Source organism: Schistocerca nitens, chromosome 4 (genome assembly GCF_023898315.1).
Source record: "Schistocerca nitens isolate TAMUIC-IGC-003100 chromosome 4, iqSchNite1.1, whole genome shotgun sequence".
NCBI classification, from domain to species: Eukaryota; Metazoa; Arthropoda; class Insecta; order Orthoptera; family Acrididae; genus Schistocerca; species Schistocerca nitens.
Window position 1 is genome coordinate 673,568,069 of NC_064617.1, and position 22,975 is coordinate 673,591,043.

Here is a 22,975-nt window from a genome sequence, read left to right on the forward strand (position 1 = left end):
CCGGCATCATGGTGTGGGGAGCGATCTCCTACACTGGCCGTACACCACTGGTGATCGTCGAGGGGACACTGAATAGTGCACGGTACATCCAAACCGTCATCGAACCCATAGTTCTACCATTCCTAGACCGGCAAGGGAACTTGCTGTTCCAACAGGACAATGCACGTCCGCATGTATCCCGTGCCACCAAACGTGCTCTAGAAGGTGTAAGTCAACTACCCTGGCCAGCAAGATCTCCGGATCTGTCCCCCATTGAGCATGTTTGGGACCGGATGAAGCGTCGTCTCACGCGGTCTGCACGTCCAGCACGAACGCTGGTCCAACTGAGGCGCCAGGTGGAAATGGCATGGCAAGCCGTTCCACAGGACTACATCCAGCATCTCTACGATCGTCTCCATGGGAGAATAGCAGCCTGCATTGCTGCGAAAGGTGGATATACACTGTACTAGTGCCGACATTGTGCTTGCTCTGTTGCCTGTGTCTATGTGCCTGTGGTTCTGTCAGTGTGATCATGTGATGTATCTGACCCCAGGAATGTGTCAATAAAGTTTCCCCTTCCTGGGACAATGAATTGACGGTGTTCTTATTTCAATTTCCAGGAGTGTATTTTTCCCACGTGGAATGTTTCCCTCTATATATATATATATATATATATATATATATATATATATATATATATATATATATATATATATATATATATATATATATAAAAAAACAAAGATGATGTGATTTCGGGCTTGCAGCCGGTCGTCGTTCAATACTTCGCACGATATTTCAACTGGGCACCTGCCAGTCATCTTCAGGTGAGCCGTCGCAGACTGGCGATAAAGTTCTCCGCTCCGCAATATATAGCATACTGTAACTATTCTGCGCATGCGTCGAAAACTTGATAGTTGAACCAACACTGCCCGCCGGCAGCGCCCTCGCTGGTGGAATAGCGGAACTCAGTCGCCCTCTGCGTTGCTGTTTGCCACGGCCGTCGACGCACTCTGTCATCTTCGATTTGAGCAAATCGTGGAGATGATGGGATTCCATGCACTGTCCAGCTGGTAGCCGCTGTCACGGTTTAACAGATTTTCCACCAGTCGTATTTCTACGGATTCTTTAATAATGGAGTCCCAGAAAGACGTTGCTGTAGACAAAATCATTGTTTTCTCATACTCCATTGAATGTCCAGTAGAAATACAATGTTCAGCAATAGCGGACTTGCTTGGCTGCAAAAGGCGGGTGTAACGTTGATGTTCAGTGCAGCGTTCTTTCACGGTGCGTGTGGTTTGACCTATGTAAGCCATACCACATTGGCACGGTATCTCGTAAATTCCGGTCTTTCGTAGTAACAGATTGTCCTTAACTGATCCCACAAGGTCCGCAATCTTCGATGGTGGGCGGAAAACCACTTTTACCTGAAATTTTCGGAGGATTCTCGCTATTTCAAACGAAGTGTTGCCAACGAAAGGAAGAAAAGCTAAAGATTGTCCCGGCATGTTCTCCTCTTTATTCACTTCCTGCTTCTTAGTTTTAACTGTTAGTGCCCTGTTAATCTGCTGGATGGAATACCCATTTTCGCTGAATACTGACTTTAGATGGGCGAGTTCTTGAGATAAGCTATCTAGATCTGAGACAGTATGAGCTCTATGAACAAGCGTTTTAAGCAAACTCATGGTTTGCGATGGGTGATGGCAACTCGATGCTTGCAGGTACAAATCAGTATGAGTGGGTTTCCGGTAAACTGAATGCCCTAGAGAACCATCACTCTTCCTTCGAACCAGGACATCCAAGAAAGGCAAACAACCATCTTTCTCTATTTCCATGGTGAACAGGATGTTGCTATGAATGGAGTTGAGGTGATGTAGAAACTCCATTAATTTATCTTCTCCATGAGGCCACACTATAAAAGTGTCATCCACATACCGCCAAAAAACTGTTGGCTTCAGGGCAGCTGATTCAAGCGCTCTCTCTTCAAAGTCCTCCATAAAAAGGTTGGCGACCAACACACACACACACATATCCATCCACACATATCCAGACACAAGGAGACATGTGTGTGTGTGCGAGTGTATACCCGTCCTTTTTTCCCCCTAAGGTAAGTCTTTCCGCTCCCAGGATTGGAATGACTCCTTACCCCCTCCCTTAAAACCCACATCCTTTCGTCTTTCCCTCTCCTTCCCTCTTTCCTGATGAGGCAACAGTTTGTTGCGAAAGCTTGAATTCTGTGTGTATGTTTGTGTTTGTTTGTGTGTCTGTCGACCTGCCAGCACTTTCATTTGGTAAGTCACATCATCTTTGTTTTTAGATATATTTTTCCTACGTGGAATGTTTCCCTCTATTATAACTACTATTGGGATCAACGGACTCCCTGTAAATAAGTAACTTAGATGAAAACGTATTCCTATCCAGCAAGTTTGGTTTCAGCAGGATGAGACCACAGATCACACAGCAAGAATGTCAATGTAAGATATTCGGAATGTTTTTCATGATCACTTCATTTCCTGGTTTGGTGAAATTAGTTGTTCTTCTTGTTCCCCAGACCTGTCCATGTGTGACTACTTTTCATGGAGTCAGGTCGTGTGTTTACGAGCATAAACCATATACCCTTGATGAACTGAAGGAAGCAATTCATGTGGAAGTTATTGAAATTGACTGAACAATATTAGAGAAGGCCGAAGGCAACTTCTGAGAGCACCTGTAGAAGAGCTTCACTAAAAATGGCCATCACTGGGCGATGTTGTTTTCAATCATTAATTTTGTACAATGGCAACATCATTTGATGCCTCACCTGTTGTATCTTGACTTGTTGCATATCTCTAAAGGTTCTCATTGATGATATTTATGGAACATAATGTCATAATGAATTAATGGAATATGAGGAAACAATACTTTTGGGAAAGACAACATTATTTTCAGAATCTGTTATTAAAGACTTTGTAAAGGTACACATTATGGAAAATATTTTTAACAGTCATAGTAGCTATCAGTGGGATAATAAATGGAATCTCATCACTTTATCAGCAGTCTCAGCATTGTTGGCAGTATACATCCCAGGCCATTGTGAGAGGTTACCCGTCAGCTGAGTGTCATACTATCATTGACGGTACTGACTGTGTCACTGGATAGTGCGAATAATTTAGTTGGATAGCTTAGTGTGGAAAGCCTAGGTAACAATATCCATGTTCACATGTTTGAAATGCAGGCAGCATGTTTATACAAGGTGCAATGTGGGAAGTCTTTGCGGACTCAGCTGAAGATGACTAACAGGTGTCCAGTTGAAATATCATACTTGGAAGTAAATTAGGCCAGACTGCAACATCAAATTATCATCAAGTGATACAATGTCAAAACACAGGTGAACATGCAGCATTCACATATTTTAAATGTGTAAATTTATGGCTTGCAAGTTTTGTTCAAACAGTATGCAAAAAGACTAAAAAAATGTAAATGTTTGTAGAATACAAATGATGTAACACTTGTTTGACATGGAAGGAAAAGAAAAGTTAACATAAGGGAAATCTTCATTGTGTTTATAATTTTATGATATCTGTGTTGCTAGTTTATTTCTCCAGTTAAATGAGGATGTATATGAAATATTATGTATTATAAAATTAATTACCATATTTACTCAAATCTAAGCCGCACTTTTTTTCCGGTTTTTGTAATCCAAAAAACTGACTGCGGCTTAGAATCGAGTGCAAAGTAAGCGGAAGTTCTGAAAAATGTTGGTAGGTGCCGCCACAACTAACTTCTGCCGTCGAAAATATGTAGCGCTACACAGGCTTGCTTTGCAGGCACAAAGATTCGACCACTGCATTTTCATACATTATCCAACGAAACAACGAAGTAAATACAAATTCCGTATTGTTCATCTTCGAATGTAGCAGCATTTCAATGTACTACGAAAATCCGACTGGCAAGACTGTTTGGGGTTTTTGTCAATATGGCTAACTCTATGTTCTGAATTTTTTTCTTCCTGTGAGAAGAGATGGTTGCTAATAGGAACTTTTATCAATTGTGAATCACATGCAGTATTCTCTTCACCATAAGAATAATACGAATATAAACATTTTGTGATGTATTCTTTCGTGTTTGCTGCTATCTCATTTAAATCCTATCTGCCTAATAAACTACGAAACTAGAGTGATACAACAGCAAACGCGGAAGAATATACATAGCATGTAATGTTTATATTCGTATTATTCTTCTGGCTAATAGTGATACATTCAGAAATAAAGCGCGGTAATTGACTAGATATTTAAATCTAAGATGACTAATTTCTGTGCAGAATGGAATGTAATGTACTAAAGCGGCGTCTGCAAAGATTTTCAAACGGGGAAAAATTTTCGCTAAACTCTCGTTCAGAACATCTTCTATCATACGCAGTCTATTATTTGGTTCTTGTTGATCATTATCAAAGAAAGCAGCAGTGTAAGTAACAACAAACAGCAGTCTCTTGCCATTGTTTCACTAATGAGACAATTCCTTTTTTTTAAAGCGGCGGTAGCACGCAGAAAAGCAAGCCATGCCACGAGCGGCGACAGGCCGTGAACACGCACTTTCAGAATGCGACAAACAATGCATGGCACAGTACAGTAATGCATTTTCAGCTTAGAGCGACGTTAACACCTATAACAAAGAAAATGGCACTTATCAGATGAAAGAAAAATAAGCAATCAATTCAAACCAGACGAAGCACGTGAAAAAGGAAGGGTACCCGTATAAATACGGACGGAGCGCCTGACGCATAGCAATGGCTACCTTGTAAAGCTTAACTGCTAAGCTTACGACTCGAACCAAACTACTGTAGTTGAATCGTCATTCATTCGACCTAAATTGTGTCTCATATTAAAATGGACCAACTTTGTTTCGATTTGGAGGTGCGGCCTAAAACTTTTATCTGCTCTTGAATTTCGAGTCTCAAATTTCAGGTGCGGCTTAAATTCGGGAAATTTTTTTTTCCTTGATTTCGAGTCTCATTTTTCAGGTGCGGCTTAGATTCGAGTGCGGCTTAGATTTGAGCAAATATGGTAATATATTATATGTTATAAATGCTAAAGGTTAGGATGTAATTTATTTTTAGTCCAACAATTTTATTCAGCAATTATTTTTACTTTTATCTCTGACATTATTTTGTGCATGTGAAAAATATTAATGTGTACCATGGTTCAGAGTCCATTTTGGACTCTTTCTATCCATCTACAACTGTTGGAGTGAGCCAATGTTTAGTTTATCTGCAATAGAAGAATTCTTAGTAAAGAACTACCATACCCAGACCAACATTTAGGTTGATGAATGCCTTGCTTACAGTATCAGTAAGCTGTTGCACTATAAAATAGATCAGAATATGTGACAATTAAAAGAATAGGTTTCAGATGTAAGTAAGTATTACCTACAAAAGTGTTATAATCAAGAATAAGAAAGACAACATCATCGCAGTTAGATAGGAAGTTCAGGAACATAAATACTCAATTCATCAGCATGTTAGTCAGATCAGAGTTTGACACTGACTTATGGGACTCAGATAGTGAAAAAGGAACAAGTATTTAATGGGATGAAAGAAACTGGAACAGAAAAAAATAGAAATAGAATAGAAGAAAACTAATGAATGTCTATGCTATGTGAAGTAGGAAGAAAAGATCCATAAGTAAGAAAATAGTGATGAAGAGACAAATTAAATAGCATGGTAAATCTCATAGAATCAGGTGTACTGCCTGTGCTCTGCATCTTCCCAACACAATATTTTGATGTTGTACCTTGGCATCATATCGGTGTTTCCTGAGACTGCTTGATTTGTCGACCAGGTCCCATATTTGTATTTGGGCAGTGCCTGATGTTCACTATTCTGTCCATGCCCACTGTAACTGTTTCTTGTGATGGTATGTGTTACCGTTCAAACCCATTGAAGCTGTCTTCCATCCCATGGCTTTCCATATTAGGTCTGCATCTGCCAGGCATGTTCCTAGCACTATTGTGATGCTGTAGGTTTTCCTTATGCTGCTCATGACTGCAGTGGCTTTCTCTTCTGACTATATCATCCTTATGGCATTGTGAATTCAGTATGTGCCTGTCCAGTGCACTTGCTGTGGCATCAGTCTGCTGATGGAGTTGCACGTTATGTCTGCACATGTTGTGCCAATCTCTTATGTTGGTAGCTGCTATATGAAGTTCTGTGTTATGTCAGGCTGCGTGGCAGCTAAGGTTTCAAGTAATTGATGTTGTTCCCTATCTTGTCTGTGACCACTGTGGTTGTCTCTTGAGAAGGGAGTTGCCACCTGGTGCTTCGCATGAGGTCCGATCCTTTTAATTTTGCTCTTGGTCATCTGAGGTTCATTACCAGAGGAGAGAACTTTTTTCCAGTGTTTCTGTAGTCATTCTAAAGCCAAGCTGATCAGGTTCTTTGTCATCTTGATTTCAATAGAGTCATTGATGACAGTACCCCAGAATTGGGGGTGGGGGGGGGGGTATGAGCCAGAAGCCTGGTTATGTCATGGTGTGTTGAAGTTCCGGGCAGTGCTCTGCTATTTCTGAGACTGATTTGGTGGTCTGTTGTGGCCTAGAACAAGAAGAAGATATCAGAAAGGTAGCCTTTCTACCATATGCAGGACCTGTTTGTACAAGGATCAACAGAATCCTGAAGAAACACAAAACCAAAAGTGTGTTCTGCTCACCCAATAGGATCAAGGCACTCCTTGGAGTGTTCAAGGATGATCTGGGATTAAGGAAACCTGGTATTTACCATGTACTTTCTGAATGTGGTATGTCATACATTGGTCAAGTCACCAGAACAGTGAAATAAGACATACCATGCTAAGACAGGCCACTAAATCAGCAATAGTAAAACATTGCCTGGAACTTGAACATATCATGAATTCTGACAGAACCAGGATCCTTTCACAAACCATCAGATTCTGGGATATTGTCATCAATGAATTTATTGAAATCAAGATGGCAGAGAATCCAATCAATTGGGAAGTGGGATAAAAGCTCAGTATGGTGTAGAATCCAGCTTTGGAACTACTACAGAAACACCATAAAAAGTTCCCTTCTCCAGTAAAGAACCTCAAACAACTGGGGGCATAATTAACAGGATCAGACCTCATACAGACCACCAGGTGGCAACTATCTCCTTAGAATACAGCCACAGCAGTCACAGACCAGGCAGGGGACATCATCAACCACCTGAAACCTCAGGCACTTCAAAACCTGGGAGCAGACATAATAAGGAACACCAGATAGTGGCTGCTAACATAAAAGGTTGTTGCAACATCCATGGATGTAATATGCAACTCCAACAGCAGCCGGATGCTGCAGGAAGCTCATCTCACAGGCATAAACTGAATTCAGAATCTGGGAGGATGACAAGGCCATGAGAGAAAGTTGCAGGGGTGGTAAACAGCATAAAGAATGTCTGCAGCATCAGAGTAGTGCTAGGTATGCCCCTAGTGGCTGCAGATCTAGTACAGAAGACCATGGGATGGTCTCCACCAAGGAAGACAGTCACAATGGGTGTGGACAGAAAAGGAAATGCCTGGAGACAGATATCACCACAAAAACAGCCACAGTGGGTGCAGATGGCGTAGTGAACACCAGGCACCACCCAGGCATAAATGTGGGAACTGGTCAGCAAAGTGACCAGTCTGAGGAAACACCTGGTGTAGACACTGTTATGACATCGAAATATTGTGTTGAGAAGAGACAGAACATCAGCAATACATTCAATTCTATGAGATGACAACGAATCACCAGTAAATCTAAGAAATTGTGTAGAACTGACACTTTATATTAATCTGTTCTAAAGTACATAAAGATTTGATCTCATGTATCCTTATAATCATGTACCATTATATTCGTGTTTCTTTCTGCTTTTGAGGTGGCTGAGATACATTTTTTCCTCACCAAAATGCAAAAGATCAAAGCAATTTATTTATAAAAATCTTCAGAATTCCATGAATGTCACATATAAATGAAGTACTTTTTTTATAACTTATGTAACAAGTTACTCATTTATTTTTTTTAATAACAAACTTTTAAAGGATATGATTTTTGAAACAATGAAGAATTGGAGAATATGATCACATCACAGTTGCTAGAAGATACTGACTCACAAATTTATGATAGTGTTCATTTGTTACCATGATGCAATAAAATTGTCATACAATACGCTGGGGGAAATTGATGGAATGTAATCAAAGACTCAGTTCACTTGAATAACAAATTTTTCACGTTTATAAACATATTAGGTAAAAATGTAGAAAATACAGATAGTCCTTTTAGTCTTTCAGCTTCAACAAAATTTTAGAAATATTCTTAATATTTGATATGATGGTTCCTCTCAAGATAGTTTCCACAGTGAGGTTTGCTTCAAATTACAAAACTTCTGTGTAAACACTACTAAGCACACACTTATCAGTAAAAGAGGCGTTCATAAAAATAAGGATCCTAAATAGTGGTACAATCACATCAAAGATGCCACACAGAGAAGAAATACTTATTCAAATGTGGCTCAGATACATACGGGAAATCTTACAAAGTGTCTGAGAAAACGTCCTCAAGAACAGTTGCTATTGAGAAAGAAAAAGATGAGCACAATTAAAAACAAGAGATAACACCAAAATCTAAAAAATAGTGAAACATGAGCATAACAGTACAAAAGACTTTAAAAATCAAAGTGCATTAAAGATAGTAAGGCACACTACTGACAGCTGATAAGTACACATGCAGAATATGATACAAATATTACAATCTTCTAATGAATAAAGAATTTCCACAACAGCCAGAGAGATAAACAAGCTGATAACAGTGCCCCTGTAAATAAAATCACTGCAGCAAAAGTTAAATAAGCACCATCCAAAATGAAAAGCATCAAAGCAAATGGGCCAGATGACTATCTGCCAAAATGTGGGAAACACTGGCTGATGCAGGGGGGATATGGCTTGCCAAACTGTTTGACAACAAAAAGTGAGAACATAGTGATTACATGGGGGAGCAGTGTGCTAATTCCTTTCTACAAAAACAAAGGAGACATATATGACTGTGAAAACTTTAAGGGTATAAAACTCACATCACATATCCTTGTAATCTATGAAAGAGTTCTTGAAGACCACCTATCTGAACTTCTCTCTTTAACAGAAAGTCAGGATGGATTCACTGTAGGAAAGGGAAATGCAGATGCCATTCATGCAATAAGATTAGTGATGGAAAAATGCAAGAGAACAAGCAAAATATTTGGTTGGTCTTTATACATCGAGGAAAAGCTTCTATCAAGTACCAAGATCATTAAATTGGCAAGCTCTAAGTGCGCTGATGCCCTGAAGTACTATAACTGACTTGTGATGGAAATGTACAACTATATCCAGACCTGTGTCAGAAGTTCTGCAGGTATCAAAACACAGGTGCTCATAAGGGGAGTGCTGTAACTCCTTAATTGTTCAGTATTGTAATGAATTATTCAAGACCAAAGATACAGATACCAACCCTATGAAACCTAGCTGATGATGTATCAATTATATCTGCTAATTTCCAAGAAGTTCATGAGAACCTAAAGGTGTGGAAGAAGGTACATGAAACAAATAGCTTATGCATGCGTAGAATAAAGACAGAGTTCATGATGGGCAAATGAAGTCCTGATGCCACAAAAACAACAGATACTGATCTTGATAATGTCACACTTCCAGGAGTTAAAAATGTTAAGTAGCTGGGGTCAGTAATAACAGAGGAGCTATCAACTGAAGCAGATATAACTCAAAGAATAATATCTGTTTAGAACATGTGATGTAAGCTTTCAGAGATTCTGTATGGTTCAAAAATTCCCATAAAAACCAAAGACAAAATTTATAAAATGGCTGTAAGACCAGCACTGTTGTATATTAGTGAAGTCTGGACAGCAAAAAAGACTCAGCAACAGATTCTGCATATAACAAAAATGTGTATTATGATGAGTGGGCGGAATAACATTGAAAGACAAAGTGTTCAGTGAATTCATAAGAGGTAATTTTAAAGTCATCCCTATAAACAAGAAACTCTCAGAATCCAGGCTGCAGTATTATGGTTGCATAACACAAAGATCTGAAGGCACATTGTGAAATTATTAGGAAAGCCAACCTTGAATAAAGGGTACATGCAAGGACATAGAAAGAATGATTAATATTTGATATTCAATGATTTTCTGTGCCCTAATTATAAATATTGTCCCCACTCATTTTTAAAGTCTTTTGCTGAATTCGACATGTCATTGCTACTTTCATTCTTCACTGTGTTTTTCCATTTGTTATGTACAGGGATGAAGAGAATCATAAATGCAAAAATGCAGTGCTTTTGTTTGGAGTTTAACCTGTAAGCATATTAAACACAGGCTGCTGAGGCACAAACACTGCTGCTATGATTTAGAGTTGAGAGTGTAGAATAGCTATAGACAAAACAAAATGCAAATTCTAAAACAATTAAAACATTAACATTTTACAATGGTATATAGCCGTTTACAGGCTTTTAAATGATTATGTCTATATGTTTTAATTAAAATGCTATTTTAGTGAGTAATTGATGCTTCATAGATTTCAGTTCAGAAGGTATGTAACTGAACACTTCGTGTTGTTTGTGTTTGTGATTATTTTGTTTCAAACAACAGAGTATGTAGCATGTGCTTGTGTGTGTTATATGTACAGAATGTGCACGTGTGACGACTCCTACTGCTACTGAGACCATGTTGCCTTGGAAGCGTGACGACGAAGGCGAATTAAGCACTGGTCCTGTCAAGCAGAGCGAGTTCCCTGCCTGGTGTTCCAATAAGGAATACCTTGCATACAATTCACCTTCTGCTACATTCCTAGGTAACTAACAACCAAATCCCTATTCCACAAATCCACAGCTGATATTTGTGGTTAACAAATTTGTAAATAAAAATAACAAATTTACTAACAAAGTTAATGCATATTTGATAGTTTACTGTATTAATCAAAGCACTATGTCAAGTGCAACAGTATCATTACTTCTTTCAACACCTGTGAGTTAAGGAAAATTGATAAAATGGATGAAACAAAATAGGCAATCAAATGAAGGTGCTGGTAGCTGAAACAGAAAAACTGTCAGTTTCATTGCAAATAAGATTAACTTACTTTTCTGGGATTCTCAAAGTATTTGTCCCTATGTATTAACAAAATAGCCTATTGGTTTTTGAGCAGTTCCAACTTTGAATGCTGGTGGTGCACTAGCCAGTATCAGACAAGATGAAAATTATACAAACTACACGCTGGGAAGGCAATGACAGTGACTTTAATTTAATGCTACAACATTCAAATGACGGAAGTCATCAATAACTCTAGATGTCATAGTTCCAAAATTTTAAAACTAAAGGGATATTATTGGAATATTACAAAGGCTTGAACAATGCTGTTTAAGAAAAAAATTGTACGGGAGGCATAAGTAATGCTATGTCTCAAGACAGCAAATATTTTACTGAGCAAACAGCCTTCTAAAGTTTTACACAGAAAGCAAAGCAAGACAATGGCTTTCTTCTCACCAGTGTGTCAAAGAGAAGTCTTTTTACTTGATTGATATCTGTTACAGTTCATATCTGTACAAACACATCATTTTCAAAAGTTCTGTTCTTGAAAATAGGCACTTTCTTGCATGATACATCATCACTAGTAGCATCTATATGAAAGTGACTTACAGCCAAGCTGTCGCAGATCCTAATAAGTACCATATTTCTAACTGCCTAATTATTTCTGAAAAAGATTTTTCGTAGTGACTACTGTAATTCGTAATTCAGTACTGTCAGGGTCAGAGTGTATGACAAATGGTATTCTTACTTCCATTCCTGCCATTCCTTCAGCATAGACAGCGAGAGCTAATACACAACAATTAAACACAATGACTTCCGAACCTATATTTTTCCATGCTACAGGTGAACAGTTACATGTTAAGTCTACTATTGTGATGTCTGTGGGTGTCACTTTCTTTTATAATTATTTGATTTCTAACTTAATTATTTGACCAGAATAGCATACCATTATGCACTTACTAACAGTTAATTTTTAAATTTGTAAGGTAAAATCATAAAATATTTGATATTATAGTGTATTACATAGCCCAGCTTTCCATTTCAGATCTGTCTTCCTTACAAGTACACTGATGTAAACAAATGGGACTGTTATGCTTTATAGAAAAATGTGAACTAAACCAAATGACAATACTTCAGAAATTGAGCACTATTTACCTTGATAACATTGACTGTCATTATTGTAGAGGCATATGTATTACAGATGGTGAAGATATTGAAGAAATTTATGATATGATAAAATAAATTATTCAGAGAGTTAAGGGAGATGAAAATTTAATAGTCATGGGGGACTGGAATTCGATAGTAGGAAAAGGAAGAGAAGGAAAAGTAGTAGGTGAATATGGGCTGGGGATAAGGAATGAAAGAGTAAGCTGCCTGGTAGAATTTTGCACAGAGCATAACGTAATCATAGCTAACACTTGGTTCAAGAATCATGAAAGAATGTTGTCTATGTGGAAGAGGCTTGGAGACACTGGAAGGTTTCAGATAGATTATATAATGATAAGACAGAGGTTTAGGGACCAGGTTTTAAATTGTAAGACATTTCCAGGGGCAGATGTGTACTCTGACAACAATTTATTGATTATAAACTGTAGATTGAAACTGAAGAAACTGCAAAAAGGTGGGAAATTGAGGAAATGGGACCTGGTTAAACTGAAAGAGAAAGAGGTTGTAGAGAGCTACAGAGAAAGCATTGGGTAATGATTAACAAGAACTGGGGAAAGAAATACAGAAGAACTAACACTTGGTTCAAGAATCATAAAAGAAGGTTGTATACCTGGAAGAATCCTGGAGATACTAAAAGGTATCAGATAGATTATATAATGGTAAGACAGAGATTTAGGAACCAGGTTTTAAATTGTAAGACATTTACAGGGGCAGATGTGGATTCTGACCACAATCTATTGGATATGAACTGCAGATTGAAACTGAAGAAACTGCAAAAAGGTGGGAGAGGTGGTAGAGACTTTCAGGGAGAGCATAAGGGAACAATTGACAGGAATGGGGGAAAGAAATACAGTAGAAGAAGAATGGGTAGCTTTGAGAGATGAAATAGTGAAGGCAGCAGAGGATCAAACAGGTAAAAAGTTGAGGGCTAGTAGAAATCCTTGGGTAACAGAAAAGATATTGAATTTAATTGATGAAAGGAGGAAACATCAAAATGCAGTAAATTAAGCAGTTGAAAAGGAATACAAATGTTTCAAAAATGAGATCGACAGGAAGTGTAAAATGGCTAAGCAGGGATGGCTAGCAGGCAAATGTAAGGATGTAGAGGCAAATAGCACTAGTGGTAAGATAGATACAGCCTACAGGAAAATTAAAGAGACCTTTGGAGAAAAGAAAACCACCTGTACAAATATCAAGAGCTCAGATGGAAAACTAGTCCTAAGTAAAGAAGGGAAAGCAGAAAAGTGGAAGGAGTATATACATAATCTACACAAATGTGATGTACTTGAGGCAAATATTATGGAAATGGAACAGGACATAGATGAAGATGAAATGGGAGATATGATACTGTGTGAAGAATGTGAGCAAGAAGTATGAGACAGGTGAAATACCCTCAGACTTCAAGAATAATACAATAGTTCCAATACCAAAGAAAGCAGGTGTTGATAGGTGTGAAATCAGTGAGCTATTAGTTTAATAAGTCACAGCTGCAAAATACTAACACAAATTCTTTACAGGCGAATGGAAAAACTGGTAGAGGCCGACCTCAGGGAAGATCAGTTTGGATTCCATAGAAATGTTGGAACGTGCAAGGCAGTACTGACCCTATGACTTATCTTAGAAGATAGATCAAGGAAAGGCAAACCTACATTTCTAGCATTTGTAGACATACAAGGGGAGGCCGCCAATTGTGAAATTCAGATTCGATTCATTCTTCGCATAATAAAAGCTCATGGCCAGAGGTGTAATGTGGCAAAGCACCAAGATGCACTTCTCAGCCGTTGTCGAGAAAATCGACAGTTAAAAGAAATCGTTGCGGTGAAATACTTTGTACGATATATAGTTTCCTACAGCGCCGTGGCGTAGCGGTAAGCGCTCGGGTTCGTATTCCAAAGGTCGCCGGATTGAATCTCGCGCCATGCAACTTTTTTTTCTTTTAGTATTTGTTTTTTGTAATTCAAATATATATATATATATATATATATATATATATATATATATATATATATATATATATATATATATATATATATATAGAAAGATGATGAGACTTACCAAACAAAAGCGCTGGCAGGTCGATAGACACACAAACAAACACAAATATACACACAAAATTCAAGCTTTCGCAACAAACTGTTGCCTCATCAGGAAAGAGGGAAGGAGAGGGAAAGACGAAAGGATATGGGTTTTAAGGGAGAAGGTAAGGAGTCATTCCAATCCCGGGAGCGGAAAGACTCACCCTAGGGGGAAAAAAGGACGGGTACACACTCGCACACACACACACACACATCCATCCACACACACACAGACACAAGCAGACATCTCACAAGCAGACAATTTTTCCACGTGGAATGTTTCCCAGTTATATATATATATATATATATAACAGAGGGAAACATTCCACGTGGAAAAAATATATCTAAAAAGAAAGATGATGAGACTTACCAAACAAAAGCGCTGGCAGGTTGATAGACACACAAACAAACACAAATATACACACAAAATTCAAGCTTTCGCAACAAACTGTTGCCTCATCAGGAAAGAGGGAAGGAGAGGGAAAGACGAAAGGATGTGGGCTTTAAGGGAGAGGGTAAGGAGTCATTCCAATCCCGGGAGCGGAAAGACTTACCTTAGAGGGAAAAAAGGACAGGTATACACTCGCACACACACACATATCCATCCACACATACAAACTCTTCGTCTTTAAATATGTCTGCTTGTGTCTGTATGTGTGGATGGATATGTGTGTGTGTGCGAGTGTATACCTGTCCTTTTTTCCCTCTAAGGTAAGTCTTTCCGCTCCCGGGATTGGAATGACTCCTTACCCTCTCCCTTAAAGCCCACATCCTTTCGTCTTTCCCTCTCCTTCCCTCTTTCCTGATGAGGCAACAGTTTGTTGCGAAAGCTTGAATTTTGTGTGTATATTTGTGTTTGTTTGTGTGTCTATCGACCTGCCAGCGCTTTTGTTTGGTAAGTCTCATCATCTTTCTTTTTATATATATATATATATATATATATATATATATATATATATATATATATATATATATATAGTCTTCATAATATTTACACTTGTAGTTAACGGAAGACGTAGAAATGATTTTCCGAAACGAATACGTATAGTGTAAGTCAAACGTTCGAATTAGAGTAGAGACCCCATATTTGAATTAAAAAAAAAAAGGAAGGTTGCATGGCGTGAGATTCGATCCGGCGACCTTTGGGTTACGAACCCTAGCACTTACCGCTGCGCCATGATGCTGTAAGAAATCATAAATCATAGAGTGTACTTCACCACAACGGTTTCTTTTAACTGTCGATTTTCTCGACAACGGCTGAGAAGTGCATCTTGGTGGTTTGCCACATTACACCTCTGGCCATGAGCTTTTATTATGCGCAGTATGAATCGAATCTGAATTTCACAATTTGCGGCCTCCCCTTGTTAGAGAAAGTTTTGACATGTTGACGGAATACTCTCTTTCAAATTATGAAGGCGGCAGGGGTAAAATACAGGGAATGAAATGCTATTTACAATTTGTACAGACATCAGATGGCAGTTATGAGAGTCAAGGGGCATGAATGAGAAGCAGTGGTTGAGAAGGGAGTGAGACAAGTTTGTTGCCTATCCCTGATGTTACTCGATCTGTATATTGAGCAAGCAATAAAGGAAATAAAAGAAGAATTTGGAGTAGGAATTACAGTCCAGGAGAAGAAATAAAGACTTTGAGGTTTGCTGATGACATTGTAATTCTGTCAGTGACAGCAAAGGTCCTGGAAGAACAGTCAAATGGAATGGACAGTGTCTTGAAAGGAGGATATAAGATGAAAATTAACAAAATCAAAATGTGGATAATGGAATGTAGTCAAATTAAATCAGGTGATGCTGAGGGAATTAGATTAGGAAACAAGACACTTAAAGTAGTAGATGAGTTTTGATATTTAGGGAACAAAGTAACTGATGATGGTCAAAGTAGAGAGGATATAAAATGTAGACTGGCAATAGCAAGGAAAGCATTTCTGAAGAAGAGAAGTTTGTTAACATCAAGTATAGATTTATGTCTCTGGGAGTCTTTTCTGAAAATATTCGAATGGCGTGTAGCCATGTATGGAAGTGAAACATGGACAATAAGTAGTTTAAACAAAAAGGAAATAGAAGCTTTCAAAATGTGGTGCTACAGAAGAATGCTGAAGATTAAATGGGTAGATCATGGGTAGAAGAGGAATTTGTGGCACAACCTGTCTAAAAGAAGGGATCGGTTGGTAGGACATGTTCTGAGGCATCAAGAGATCACCAATTTAGTACTGGAGGGAAGTGTGGGGGGTAAAAATCCTAAAGGGAGACCAAGAGATGAATACACTAAGCACATTCAGAAGGATGTAGGTTGCAGTATTACTCAGAGATGAAGCAGCTTGCACAGGGTAGAGTAGCAAGGAGAGCTGCATCAAATCACTCTCTAGACTGAAGACCACAACAACAACAGCATGTATTACAAGCCTTCTGCAGCATACATTATATTCATGTATACTTTTCTAAACCTTTTTTGGGTCAAATATATCAGTGCAGCAGACTTCATTAATGCTTTTTATGAGTTTCGATTTGATGATATAAACAGCCTGGTCTCCTGTACGTTTATGAGTTTCCACAAAAAGAGAAATGAACGCACTGAATGTTAGAATGCTAAACAGTTCATGAAAGTAGAAAATCTAAAGTTAGATATGGAAAGGACATAGATAGATATTTTAGCTACATGTGACATGCAAGGGTAAGAAGAGTGATATTTCTTTTTTCAAGTGTGGATCACAGAAAGGCACTGCAAAGGTGGGAATCACAGCCAGTAGGGCATTGGAAATAGATGAAAGTACTGTCTGTAACATAGTGATGATTATTGATGGTGAATTTGTTGGTCACAGAGTTGGAAGACAGTGGAATTCTATTAGTGTGTGATAATATTATTAAAATTTGTCAAAGAAGATTGGAATTCATTGCAATGACAGAGTAGAATGTAATGGCTGGTGAAGATAGGTGAAAAGATATAGCATGAGAGTTCCAGTTGGTAAACAAAATGATAAGGGAGAAATAAAATAAAAGGCTATGCTGAGCATGAGTTAATCAATATGGATACAATTTATGAAGGCCCTGAGAAGAATATATAAGGAGAAGATGTCAGAAGGTCAAGAAAAAATTGCACCATACTTTGATGAAATAAAGGTTCAGGAGTCAGGTCAAGTACAACAAGAGCTATCCAGGTTCTGCCAATGACATTGACCATAATATAGCACTAATGAAGTTCCAGTAACAGTTAAAGAGAAAGCAACTGAAACATTTGAACCTAGATAAGTAGTTGTTGTTTTCATTGTTGTTGTTGTTGTTGTTGTTGTTGTGGACATCAGTTTGAAGACTAGTTTGATGCAGCTGACAAGGTGGAGGAACTAAAAAACCAGACTACTTTGCAAGAAAAGAATATGTGATGAAAGAAATCATGGCACTTCAAGGTCTGTGTGGAAAAAAAGTAAGTAAGTACCTCAAGAAAACTATTGAAATTGAAAGAGGCACAAAAACTGAGAGCCGTGGGTAATATATGACATACTGGCATTGATTAAGAAAATACAAAAAATGTTCTAAATGAACAGCAACAGTAAAAACCCAGGAGAAATCGGCTTGTGCAATTTCCTGGGGGAAACACTTGCAGTGAAATGTGGAATACAGATTTAGGCTGTTATAATAAATTTATTACAACACAGATATACAGCCCAAATATGTGTGCACTATACTATTGTCCAAAGTGAAATCCAAGTACCAAAGGCAATGTATGTGACCAAACATGCTTGGCTGGCTCCTATGCATGGCATGGCTTACCCATTTCTGAATGAAAGGAGGGAAAAACAACATGGTGTTATGATTACTGTCTCATTTCAATACATGCAGGTGGTATTGGCTGAGGCAGATTGGAGGTTAATGGGGATGGCTGTAGGTAGATTGTTGATCTGTGTGGATTTGTAGCGGTGGTATGCTGCACTGTGGAGGTGATAGGGTAGTGAGTACAGTAACATCAGGACCCACTAGCATGCTAGGAGGCGAGTGTTGCAACCTAGGAGCTGTGGTAGCAAGAAAACCATCAGCTGATAATATTGATGTAATCATGATCAGTTTGATGTCACTGGGCAGTTTGTAGCTGTAAATTAACTGTCTGTTAAACAGACAAAATGTTTAGTTTTGATTTTTTTCTCAGTTTCATGGTGAATTCCTCTCTGCTGAGATATCATATGCAAAACCTGAGGGACACAGAGGACATGTGCACACTGTAAGAAAAAATCATTGTACTAACATGAGTTGTTGGGGGCTCATGAACTGCAATGTGTTGCGGCCCTATGTGTGTGTCCATTGCCAATGCCATGACATTTGCTGTTTCATTGATATTAGTTGTGCAGGGAGTGTGCTGCAGAAAAGGACATGTGGCATCCAGCTCATATCTTACAGAACACTTCACGATCTTCTGATTATAACATTTGACATTCATCAAGTAACTGTTGATGGTTGTCATATGTGGAGCACATTGAAGGTGCTTGTTAGATTAATGACCTCTGAAGCAGGCTGTGCATATATTGGTGGACTACTGGTGATGCCATGTATGGATTCACCACTGTTGATTTGCTGGAGGGTTCAGCATATCAAATCCAGGAAAAAGTGGTAGTATCAGAGGAAATCTGCACCCAAGATTGGTTCACAAGTGTGTGTGTGTGTGTGTGTGTGTGTGTGTGTGTGTGTGTGTGTGTGTGTGTGTGTGTTGCTAAGAAATCTAGCACATAGAATCTATTGCGTCACTTAGGATATGGGCAAAACTTGTTTGATACAAGTGTTTTTAACATTAGGTGAACCCTTTGCACACTGCAATTGGGTCATGTCAGCTGCTAGTAATTGTGGATACCGTGTCACACTAGTTACATGACTGAATGCAAGTCCAGAACTGTTCAGGTCATGGAGGCTGCCCACTACAGTGATCATTGTTGTCCAAGATATTTGTGTATTTTCGTTCCAGAATCACAAAATTCTTGTCAGCCAGGACTAATTTGCTTTCCATTTTTTATTTTCATGTGAGATCATTGCCATCTGGATCTGTGGCGGTACTTTGATGAGCCATAGTGTCCAAAGAGTGTTATCTGGCATGAGTGATGAGGAGATAGCTGTATGAGATGGTGTTCTGTTATCCATTGTGTCCTTGAAAATCGCCTGTCACAGCTGCACAACTGTTGCTCCAATGCTTTTGTGTGCTAGTGGGACAACTCATCTTTGGTGCTGCTCAATTTGCTGTTAATTGTGGCTCATAATTTGGGCATGCTGTCCTGTGTTGCTCAAAAGGATGACAACTTGGAAGTGTCATCAGTGATGCCACGTTGCTGGGTGTTCCAGTCGGAATGGTGGTAGCTTGCTCACAAACGTTTTGTTGTTGACATGCTGGGCCATGTGGCCTGAGGGAGGTAGCAGACAGAATCCCTGTGATCATGCATGCCCAGTCAGCTGGGCCCCACATGGGTTTGTGAGTGGATGTGGCTGGAATGTGCTCAGTGTAGGTTGGCCTATAAAATCTGTCAACACAAATTTGCATAGTCAGGAAATAGTGTAGAACATTGTCTTGTTGGAAAGGTTGAGTAAACTCTTTACCAAAATCATCAAGGAGATCAAAAGTCATTGCACATTGGTCATACACATGTGGCCCATTGTTGCAGTCAATAGCACAGTATGGAAGAACATCACTTTTCCATTTCACATACACTGTAGTTTAATATGTGCAGTGAAAAACATTATACAAAGCACCTTGAGAGGCACTAAACTTGTAAATGTTTTTCACACAAGTGACAATAGTGAGATGACTCAATTGTCATATGAAGCCATTCAGGCAAGATGCACTGATGGAGTTGTAATGGCCGCACGGGATTAGCCAAGTGTTCTAAGGCACTGCAGTCATGAACTGTGCGGCTGGTCCCGGCGGAGGTTTGAGTCCTCCCTTGGGCATGAGTGTGTGTGTTTGTCCTTTTTTTTTAATGGCTGCTGTTGTTTATTGTGGTGTCCCCACTGTGAAAGTTCCTGGCACCACTATGGAGATTCATGGCGAAAAAGCTTGCAGTGAAGTGCAAAAAGTAGATTTCAGCTGTTACAAAAGTTTATTACTCTCACAGTCATAAAACTTGAATAAATGTGGACTAAACAATTGTTCACAGTGAACTCCAAATTCCAAAGACAATCTCCTCATGGGAGCTCAACTGCTGACCAAAGAGTCATATTATTTCTTTATTGATGGTTGAAAGTGAGATCACAGTGAAGGGAAACCGTAGTGAAGATTCAGTTCTTATCTTTGACTAGCCTTTCAAAAAGCTTCATACGAACTTGGAAAAAACAACATTGGGGTATTGATAAAAATACCAGCCAGACTCTTCAGGATATCAGGTCAAAGACTGGAGAAAGAACTATAGTTTTGGTAAACCTTCCGGGATGTAAGGTCGTAGTCCATGAAACTCTTCGGCTCCTAACGTTTCGTCCAGAGCTGCGCTGGACATCTTCAGAGGGGTGTTTCTCCTCCGGTGAGTCTTGCCGACTCACCAGAGGAGAAACACCCCTCTGAAGATGTCCAGCGCAGCTCTGGACGAAACGTTAGGAGCCGAAGAGTTTCATGGACCACGACCTTACATCCTGGAAGGTTTACCAGAAGATATGTCATCCAGTCGTGAAAGCCTTCATACTATGAACTATAGTTTTGTTTATTTATTATCTCTCCATTGCATCTTGTACAGTCCATCATACGTTATGATGCCAAAAGTCATAATCCTAAGGTTATACTGTATTTATTTATATTTGCACATTCTGTTCTATAGATGATTATTTAAGAAATTATACAGTCTACCTTGCTGTCTTGTACAGTAATTGTGAATGTTTGATATTGTTGTTGTTGTTGTGGTCTTCAATCCTGAGACTGGTTTGATGCAGCTCTCCATGCCACTCTATCCTGTGCAAGCCTCTTCATCTCCCAGTACCTACTGCAACCTACATCCTTCTGAATCTGCTTAGTGTATTGATCTCTTGGTCTCCCTCTACGATTTTTACCCTCCACGCTGCCCTCCAATACTAAATTTGTGATCCCTTGATGCCTCAAAACATGTCCTACCAACCGAGCCCTTCTTCTAGTCAAGTTGTGCCACAAACTTCTCTTCTCCCCAATCCTATTCAATACCTCCTCATTAGTTACGTGATCTACCCACCTTATCTTCAGCATTCTTCTGTAGCACCACATTTTGAAAGCTTCTATTCTCTTCTTGTCCAAACTATTTATCATCCATGTTTCACTTCCATACATGGCTACACTCCATACAAATACTTTCAGAAACGACTTCCTGACACTTAAATCTATACTCGATGTTAACAAATTTCTCTTCTTCAGAAACGATTTCCTTGCCATTGCCAGTCTACATTTTATACCCTCTCTACTTCGACCATCATCAGTTATTTTACTCCCTAAATAGCAAAACTTGTTTACTACTTTAAGTGTCTCATTTCCTAATCTAATACCCTCAGCATCACCCGATTTAATTTGACTACATTCCATTATCCTCGTTTTGCTTTTGTTGATGTTCATCTTATATCCTCCTTTCAAGACACTGTCCATTCCGTTCAACTGCTCTTCCAAGTCCTTTGCTGTCTCTGACAGAATTACAATGTCATCGGCGAACCTCAAAGTTTTTATTTCTTCTCCATGAATTTTAATACCTACTCCAAATTTTTCTTTTGTTTCCTTTACTGCTTGCTCAATATACAGATTGAATAACATCGGGGATAGGCTACAACCCTGTCTCACTCCTTTCCCAACCACTGCTTCCCTTTCATGCCCCTCGACTCTTATAACTGCCATCTGGTTTCTGTACAAATTGTAAATAGCCTTTCGCTCCTTGTATTTTACCCCTGCCACCTTCAGAATTTGAAAGAGAGTATTCCAATCAACATTGTCAAAACTTTCTCTAAGTCTACAAATGCTAGAAACATAGGTTTCCCTTTTCTTAATCTTTCTTCTAAGATAAGTCGTAAGGTTAGTATTGCCTCACGTGTTCCAACATTTCTACGGAATCCAAACTGATCTTCCCCGAGGTCCGCTTCTACCAGTTTTTCCATTCGTCTGTAAAGAATTCGTGTTAGTATTTTGCAGCTGTAACTTATTAAACTGATAGTTCGGTAATTTTCACATATGTCAACACCTGCTTTCTTTGGGATTGGAATTATTATATTCTTCTTGAAGGCTGAGGGTATTTCGCCTGTCTCATACATCTTGCTCACCAGATGGTAGAGTTTTGTCATGACTGGCTCTCCCAAGGCCATCAGTAGTTCTAATGGAATGTTGTCTACTCCCGGGGCCTTGTTTCGACTCAGGTCTTTCAGTGCTCTGTCAAACTCTTCACGCAGTATCTTATCTCCCATTTCATCTTCATCTACATCCTCTTCCATTTCCATAATACTGTCCTCAAGTACATCGTCCTTGTATAAACCCTCTATATACTCCTTCCACCTTTCTGCCTTCCCTTCTTTGCTTAGAACTGGGTTGCCATCTGAGCTCTTGATATTCATGCAAGTGGTTCTCTTCTCTCCAAAGGTCTCTTTAATTTTCCTGTAGGCAGTATCTATCTTACCCCTAGTGAGACAAGCCTCTACATCCTTACATTTGTCCTCTAGCCATCCCTGCTTAGCCATTTTGCACTTCCTGTCGATCTCATTTTTGA

At 39.0% G+C, this 22,975-nt stretch overlaps 1 protein-coding gene across 1 annotated transcript in view; it reads left to right on the forward strand.

Moving 5' to 3' along the window:
* LOC126252497 (probable Na(+)/H(+) antiporter nhx-9) overlaps positions 1–22,975 on the forward strand; it is a 665,019-nt gene that overhangs the window by 631,235 nt on the left and 10,809 nt on the right. Inside the window, exon 14 of the mRNA XM_049953392.1 lies at positions 10,656–10,820. Within this exon, the coding sequence (XP_049809349.1) occupies positions 10,656–10,820 (165 nt within the window). The remainder of the gene's footprint in view (positions 1–10,655; positions 10,821–22,975) is intronic.